General features: G+C 26.7%; 1 protein-coding gene across 2 annotated transcripts; it reads left to right on the forward strand.

The window, feature by feature from the left end:
* The first annotated feature begins 477 nt into the window (after positions 1 to 477).
* LOC134831658 (uncharacterized transporter YutK) lies at positions 478 to 5,314 on the forward strand. Of its 2 annotated transcripts, XM_063845453.1 has the most exons (7): positions 478 to 772; positions 836 to 1,227; positions 2,371 to 2,400; positions 2,465 to 2,859; positions 2,921 to 3,560; positions 3,621 to 4,070; positions 5,002 to 5,314. In XM_063845453.1, the coding sequence occupies exons 2-7, from the start codon at positions 1,183 to 1,185 to the stop codon at positions 5,272 to 5,274; spliced, it is 1,833 nt and encodes a 610-aa protein (XP_063701523.1). In that variant the 5' UTR covers positions 478 to 772; positions 836 to 1,182; the 3' UTR covers positions 5,275 to 5,314. The 2 variants fall into 2 exon arrangements, with proteins under 2 accessions (XP_063701523.1, XP_063701522.1); XM_063845452.1 differs by having other exon boundaries at positions 478 to 1,227.
* The last annotated feature ends 3,724 nt before the right edge of the window (positions 5,315 to 9,038 follow it).

The raw sequence follows: 9,038 nt of genomic DNA on the forward strand, positions 1-9,038 counted from the left end.
GCGATCCACTCACATCGATAGAAAATAGTCAAAACATTCGCATAAAACACCTGTAGCTGAATAACGAGCTCATTATTCAATACAAAACTTGACTATAAGTCGCTTCATACAATTTATTTATTGTCACAGCTTTCAGTAAGTATTGAACGTAAATAAAATAAATGAGGCAATATTTCATTAAACTATGAAGAGGATCAGTTACCTCATTTGAAAGGCCTTCTAGAAAAAAATCTATAACTTTTCAATTTACTCTAAACCGATTTTTTCCAGAAGGGCTTTTATTACTCTCATAAAGAGAGGCTCTCTACACGTAGGTGCATTAATTAATGATAACACCTCAATATTTATTTATTAACTTTCTTGAGTATAAATAAATGAGCTATTTATTTACAAAACATTTTATCCACACATTCAGTCACTTGTTGCTTATTTATTGCTGAAACCCGTTCAATTTAATTCTTTTTTTCGCCAGTCAAAATAGTAGCCTTTTAACTGTCGAACTGCAAAGACCTGTTTCGCATTTTTTATGTTTTTATTTTTTTTTCGTCTGTAACCGATACTCACACATGTGATTGATTCATGTTTGCCGAATAAATATTTAATTTGAAATGTTTTGATGGGATGGAGTGACGACGTCGACGAGAAATGATCCCACAAAATATAATTACCGATAAATATTTGGCTAGCAAAAAAGAGTAAAGTGAAGAAGAGACGAAAGAACCGGTTCAGTGTAAAATAATTTGAAAGTTTTCTCATCTAATCATGTCTCTGAGTAAGACAATAAATCTTAAATTAGTGTGCGATACGATAACAAGCTGATTTGTGTTTATTATAGCACCAAAACATCATGCATAGTAATTATTACTCAAAAGCCGCACAATAAAAATTTTACTATTCACAAGGTTTCGTCATTTGTTTGTACTTTGCTATAAAAATTCGGAGTAACTCAGTCATAACAACAAAAAAACTGTTCATTCAATGTCACAAATCGCACGAAGTTGGCGCTAATTTTTCGGTATTTTATCGCCAAAATTGATAAAAATTAATCCTTCATCGTTCGAAACATATCAAAAGCAGTGATAAGGTTTATCAATCATCCACGAGACAGTCTAAGGCTGCAAGTAGCTCTGTTTGCACTTAGTCAAGTGCGAGGCTCCAAAGTGTTGACAACAATAAGTAAACATGAGCGGCGTAAATAATGGAGGATTTGAAATGGGGGAGTCAGCGGTAAGTAATTTGCCAGATAATTTTGTAATAAAACGTTTGCATCAACCGTGAAGTGCAATTAAGTAGTAAAAAAATGCCATTCATGGGATACGGAGAATTTCAGAATTAGAACTTGTAGTGAATGACTGATAGTTGAAAGTGATTTGAAAGTGAATAATAAAAAACAATTGAATTTTAAAGTGTGCTTGAGTTTATAAATCGAATGATAAAAAAATGACTCAAGGGATCAGATTAAAAAACAGATTAAAAAATTTATTTGTTAACATTTTATCGATTCATGGAAAATAAAGCCTAAGACGAACTTCTCAATGACATAGATTTAAAATTCTTAAATAAAAAAAAAATTCAAAAAATAACCCATGTCAAAGTTCTTAAAAAATTCTTAAAATTAAAATTAAAATTTAAAAAATTCAAAAAGTTAAAGTTTGAGAAATAAAAAAAATCTTCCTTAATAATATAAAAATTAAGATTAAAATATTTAAAAAAAAAATAAAATAAATTTTTTTAAATATTTAAATTATTATTTTTTTTTTCGAATTCGAAAATAAATTACTAAAAATGTTTTAAAAAAATTTATTAAAAACAATTAACTCTAAAAATTTATCAATTTTGACAAACTCAACCGATTCAAACCCGAAATAACCGCTAAAAATTTGAAATTCGCATTACAGCTAATTCAGCTTCTTTTTTAACGGATATTTAGCTTGAACTTTAATATTTATTCTTTAATACAAATTATAAATTTAATACTATTTTATGAAAAAAAATGAAAAATTACAAAATCTTAAACAAATTTTGATAATTTAAAAAAAAAAAAATTAAAATTTGAAGCAAAAAAAGTTTGTTTTTGTCAAAATTTAAATTAATTATTTAAAAAAAAATTCTGCGATGACAATGAAAATACTTTTAACAACGTCACAAGTTCAAAGATAACATTTTTTAACAATATTTATGATAAGATTTGTTATTACATGCGTAATCTAATCGTCTCATGGGCTAACAAAGTCGATAATTTACAAAACAAACACGTGTTTGATAGATTTCGAACTCGGAAATGATCTTATCTGCTTATCGTAATTATTAAAAATCCATTGTTTTGATCTAAAATTCTAATCAATTACATTTTTTACAATTTTTTCTCAGGAACCACGATTATCTTATCGTAAAAATGGCGTGAGTAAATTATTTTTTTCCTTCTCAATTAAAGATTTCCTCTAAAAAAATATTTTTTTTACAGAAATCAACTGCTCTGAATGAAAGTTCATCCACAATTCCAATGGAAACTTCTTCCTACGACTTAGATGACGACTCAACGAGACATCAGGACCCTTCAAAGCTTCAAGAAGTGCTCGAAACATATAAAAGACCCATAAAAATCTTCGTCAACTTGGGTATTAATGTCGCTGTTGCGGTTTATTTCGCTTATGCGACAATTTATTACATCGATTTCGAGAAAACTTGCACCCAAAATTGCGGAATGCAGTTTTGCAATGGATACGGATCACTTGTTATTGTGTTGGCACTCGTTTATTACTCACTTTGTTATTATTATGTGTTGAAACCGACGATCGGGAAAATAATTTATCGCAAAATTAAAGATGCCACAGCTGGAAATGGGAAGAAAGTTAGTTCGTAAGTGATTTTTTTTAAATTTTTTAAAGAAATTTCATTAAAATTTAATTTTTTATCGTAGATGGGCTCACATGACGTTCATTTTCTTCCTTCTCGTGATCGTTGTTGTCTTCTTGGCGATGGAAATTCGTGAATTTTCGCGTCTCCAATCGTTAGTTGGCATTTTCGGACTTCTCGTGTTCGGATTTTTGTTCAGCAACAAGATGAGTAAGGTCAATTGGCGCGTTGTAGCTGCCGGAGTACTTGTTCAAATGGTTCTGGGACTTGCTTTGATCAAATGGCCTACGGGTAGAGCTGTTTTCGAGTGCATCGGGAACAAAGTTGCAGCGTTTTTGGGTTATGCGACGAGCGGAGCTGTGTTTGTTTATGGAGAATTCCTCGTTCAAAATGGAGTTTTTGCATTTACGGTGCTTCCGGTGATCTTTTTCTTCAGTTTTATGGTGTCAATTTTGTATTATTTGGGCGCCATGCAATGGTTCGTGCTCACAGTTGGATGGGTTTTGCAAATTATTCTCGGAACGACAGTTTGTGAGAGTGTCAATGCCGCTGCGGACATGTTCCTCGGGCAATCCGAGTCAATTTTGACAATTAAGCCGTATTTGAAGGACTTGACCAAGTCGGAATATCACGCGATCATGGTTGCTGGCTTTTCAACGGTTTCCGGATCAGTTCTTGCTGCTTATATGAACTTTGGTGCGAATGTAAGTCCCTTTTTTTCTTCAAAAATTCTCTTTTAAAATAATTTTCTTTTAAAATTTCAGCCCGCTCACTTAATCACAGCCTCCGTAATGGCAGCTCCCGCTTCCCTGACCTTCGCGAAGTTAATTTATCCTGAAACGGAAGTCAGTAAAACGAGTTCCGGCAACATTCAACTCGCCAAATCGGAAGATCGGTCAGTTTTGGATGCCGCAACGAAAGGCGCGGGCGAAGCAATTATGTTGGTGCTCGGAATTACGGCAAATTTGATCGCTTTTATCTCGTTCATGGCGTTCGTCAATGGAATTCTGGGGTATTTGAGCGCTTTGTTGGGGTATGAGGGACTGACGCTTGAATATATCTTTGGATGGTTGTTCACGCCGATCAGTTGGGCCATGGGAATTCCGTGGGAAGAGTCGAGACGAGTTGGGGAGCTAATTGGATTGAAGACGATCGTTAATGAGTTTGTTGCTTATCAGAAGTTGGGAGAGTATAAAGAGGCGAAATTGATTTCGGTAAGTTTTTTCATTGAGTTTTCACATGAAATTTCAAATTTTTGACCTAAAATAGTAAAAAAAATGAAAAAATTTAAATTTTTAATAAAAAAAATATAAAAATAAAAAAAAATTTTTTAAAAATTATTGAAAATTTTATTTTTAATGAAAAATAATTCAAAATTTTAATCATTTAATTTCGTAAAATAATAATTTTTAATTTAATTAATAAAAAAAAAATTTTCAATAATTTTAAAAAATTTTTTAGAAAAAAAATATGTTTAAAACTCATAAGTTTTTATCAAAAATTATAAAAGATGTAAAATTTTCTTAATTTTTTTAAAGAAAAAATTCAAAAGTTCTTAAAATTTCAAAATTTTTTTAGATAAAAAAAAAATTTAAATTAAATTGAGAATTTTTTTTTTTAAAAATTTTCATCATTTAATTTCGTAAATATTTTTTAAAAACTTAAAAATAACTTTTTAAATAAAAAATAATTTTTTTTCATCAAAAATTAATTTTATAATTTTTGAACATTTTTTTTTAATTTTTAAAAATTATTTTACATTTTTTAAAGAAAAAATTTAAAAACTCTTAAATTTAATTTTTTATATAAATTTTTAATTTTTAATAAATTTTTAAAAAATTATTTTTAAAAAATTAAAAACTCTTAAATTTAACTTTTTTTAATTTTTAAAAATAATTTTTTTTGATGAAATTTTTTTTAGAATTTGTATTTATTTATTTTATTATTTATTTTTTTTGAAAATGAAAAATAATTTTTTTTATCAATAAATAAATATCTGTGATTTTTAAATATTTTTTGGAAAATAATTTAAAATTGTAATTCTAAAATTTTATGAAAATTAATTTTTTTCATGATTTTTCGAAATTTTTTAAAAAAATTCAAGAAAAATTTAAAAATTTTCATTAAAATTTTTTTTTCTTACAGCTCCGAAGTTCTGGCATCGCAACATTCGCTCTGTGTGGCTTCGCAAATCCATCCTCGATGGGCATCATGATCGGCGCACTGAGTTCCCTCGAGCCATCACGACGACATGACATCACAGCTGTTGCTTTTCGTGCCTTCATTGCCGGCAGTTGTGTCACTTTTATGACGGCATCCATCGCTGGGCTTCTCATGACTGACGACATGTTCATCGACGAAGCTCAAAAACTTTACGGAGCAACTTTTGACGGCAATTTCACGGGAACTTACTTCTAAAAAAAAAAAAAAATTGCAAATAAATAATTTTTTTACACGATTTCCCGCGTTTCATTTTCCACTTGGTTCCATGCGACGCGAAAATTCTCTCCGAAAACAAATTTTCTCTTGGTACGGGGAAAAATTTTCCTCCAGTTTGTGTCAGAACGCGAACGAGATAAGACACGGAACGTACTTCACTTGCTCGAACAATTGTGTGAAAAATCAAAAATTGCCCCAAAAATGTCGGAAAATGCCTCGAAATGAGTGTTAGTGATCGCAATTCCAACTGAAAACATCAAAAGGCGAGTAGTGAATTTAAGTTTTCGCGTAAAATGGATTCTTCCACGAAATCCAAGGCCATCCATAAGCTCGAAAAAGCAAATTGTGTCAATTGAATTTCTCGCCAGAAACGCCAATTTCAATGCAATTCAAGCTAAAAATAAAATATTTAACGCAAAAACATACAAATTGAATTTACATTAACATTTTTTTATTTCGCATATGTGACACGAAGACGACGTCGACGATGCGAAATATTTATATGCGGAACGTGTGTGTCTGTGCTAAAGGATCATAAAATCATAAATGCATGGTGAAAAGTTGCTTGAAGACGTTTAGTGTGGCATTGGAGAGCCATCTTATTTATTATTTTTCGTGTTCATCCTTGTTCTTGCTGGCTGCTTAAACACACCTCTTTCGCCATTCAATGTCATTATCGTGTATGGACTGACATTAATATTGTGGCGAAACGAGAAAAGTAATGAAAAGTACATGAGTTGTCATGTTTTCGGGCAATTTTGTGAGGTATGGATGGGTGAACAGAACATTAATTTTTTCGGACAATGATGATAATTTGATGATTTTTGATCAATTTTTACAAGAATTCTTCGACTTTTTCATTAAAAATTACAAAATATTTTAAAAAAATAAATTTCTTTAACGACTAAATTATTTTTTTTTTTCAAAAAAAAAATAATAATAATTATAAAATTTTTTATTTAATTTCTTTCAAAAAAAAAAATAAAATAAAAAAAAATAAATAACAAAATAAATAAAAAAATAAATAAATATAAATAAATAAATAAAATAAAAATATAAAAAAATAAAAAAAAAATAATTAATAAAAAATAAAAAAAAATTAAAAAAATAAAAAAATAAAAAAAATAATAAAATAAAAAAATAATAAAATAAAATTAGAAGAAGAGTCTTGAAAAAAATTTTAAAGAACAACTTGAAAAAATTTTTAAAAAAATATTTTTTTAAATTATAAAAAAAATTAAAATTGATAAAAATGAAGAATTTTTTTTTCAACAAAAGTGAAAGAAAAATAAATTTATTGGAAATTTTGGAAAAGAAAATATAACAAATTATTTATGAATATAATTTAATTAATGATTATTTAATTTTAACTAAAAATATCATAAAATAAATAAAAAAAATTACCTAATTTTAATAAATTTTAATTAATTAATTATTTTTTAAATATTTTTTTTTTAATTTTAATTAATTAATTTTATGAAATATTATTTAACTTTTTTTTTATTTTTAACTATTTACAAAAAAATTATATTTTAAAATATTTTTTTTTAAGTCTTCAAATTTAAAAATTAAATTAATATTTAATTTTTTTAATCTTTAATTTTATTTAAATTAAATTTAAATTAAATTTAATTATTTTTTTTATTTATTTATTTTTTTTTTATTTTATTATTATTATTTATTTTTATTTTATTAATATTTTTATTATTTTTTTTTTAAATTTTTATAGAATGTGATGTTTTTTTGACGTTAAAAAATTGAAAATCTCATGAAAATCTCAAATTTTGACAAATTTCCTGAAGATTATATGCTAATTTATTAAAATTTGAACCAATTCGTATCAATAATGTTCAAAAAAATTAAAATTTTCATAAAAAATTGTTACTCATCTACTTCAGAAACGATCAAAATCATTAATTAAATCAAAGTCCTTGACCTTTTGCAGCACATTTCATGCCAAAACTACCGAAAATAGTTCAGCAATCCCCAAAGGTAAAGAAAATAATCAAGAAACCGTCACTCAATTTGCACCCAAATCAACATTAACTCCCAATATTTGCCACCCTCGATCCAAAAAATCCGCAGTTAATCAATACAGTACACAAACAAGGCATTAATTGATTTTTATGGTAAATTGGCAATGAAATGGATGCGACACACGCAAACATGTTGCGAAGACGAAGAAAACTTTGAATAGCAGTTGTTGAGAGCTTCTTGAACATTGGCAGAACAATTACTTAGATTGACTCTTCATACACTGTGCGACACATGTGTTGCAAACTTTTCTCATAACTTTCGCCTCACACCAACTCCTAATTAATTGTTTGTTATTGTCTTCATTAGTATTCCAGTCTGCTTTAATTAAATGAATATTTTCTTTGATTTTATTTATTTTTCGGCCATTAAACTTTTTTTTCTGGGGAATTTTTGGCATTTTTTGTCATCGTGCGGAGATGAGTCGAAATTTTTGATGAGAAAATATGGCAAAAATTTGAATATCATCGCACAAGTTGGAAATGCCAACAAAGGAAAATACCATAGTTACAATGAAAACATGCGAAGAGCGCGTGCGTCTGGTACGTCAATCGAGTGTTGTTTATTCTCTCGCTTGGTTTGGATTAAAAAGAGAAAATTTTCTTCGTAAGATGAAGAACGCACGAATCTGGAATGAAATCTGTGTCAATATTTTTATAACGGAGCCACGTGATTTTTTTTTGCATTGAATGGAGGCGTCTGGCTAAAAATAAAAATTAAATTAATTTAATAAATAAAATTTAAAAAATATTTTAATTAAAAAAAAAAAATTAAAATAAATTAAATATTTAAAAAAAATTAAATTAATTTTAAAAATTAAAATTAGTTAAATTAAAATTTTAATAAATTTTAATAAAAGAAATTAAATTAAAAAAAATAAATAAATTTAATAAAAATTATAAATAAAAAAATTAAAAAATTAAAAAAAATTTTAAATAAAATAATTTTTTAAATTAACATGAATTAAATAAGTTTTATAAATTAAAATAAATTTAATAATTTTTTTAAAAATTACCATTAATTAAATATTTTTTTAAATTAAATTATTTTTTAAAAACAAAAAAAAATTTAAAATTAAAAAATAATTTAAAAAAAATAATTCTCAAATTAACTTTAAAAAAATTTAAAAAAAATTATTGAAAAAAAAATAATTTTAAAAAAATTAAAAAAAAACATTAAAAAATATTTTAAATAATTAAAATAAAATTATTATTTTTTTTACAGTGAAAAGAAAATGAAAAAGTGGAAAAAATAACAAAAAAAGAACAAATATTTAATCGCTTATTTTTCCAAATATACGTGCTTCCAAGCAAATAAGCGACAGTATTTCAACAAGTATTATAAAAATAAAAGAAAACAAAGAAAAAAGATACAAAAAACAGAAGCAACCGCGCAAAATTATGCTTCTTCTAACATTTGAAGCAGCAGCAGCAAACACAACAATAATCATTTCATTGCCAACATTGAGCTTGTTCAATCGTCGTTTTCTTCAGTATTATAGCCATCGTCATCAACGAACGTAATCCTCGACGTCGTTCCAAAAAGAAATTATTTTTTTCCTGCGAAAACAGAGGAAAAAGTTAAGTTAGAGTGGCATCAAGAGTGACATTCAAACGAAAAAATAAAGATAAAGAAAAAATAAGCCGGAATTACGCTGCAGTAAAAGAAAAAGTTTTTTGACAAAAGAAAAGCAATTATTTTCAGCAATA

This window comes from Culicoides brevitarsis, chromosome 2 (assembly GCF_036172545.1).
Source record: "Culicoides brevitarsis isolate CSIRO-B50_1 chromosome 2, AGI_CSIRO_Cbre_v1, whole genome shotgun sequence".
Taxonomy (NCBI): domain Eukaryota; kingdom Metazoa; phylum Arthropoda; class Insecta; order Diptera; family Ceratopogonidae; genus Culicoides; species Culicoides brevitarsis.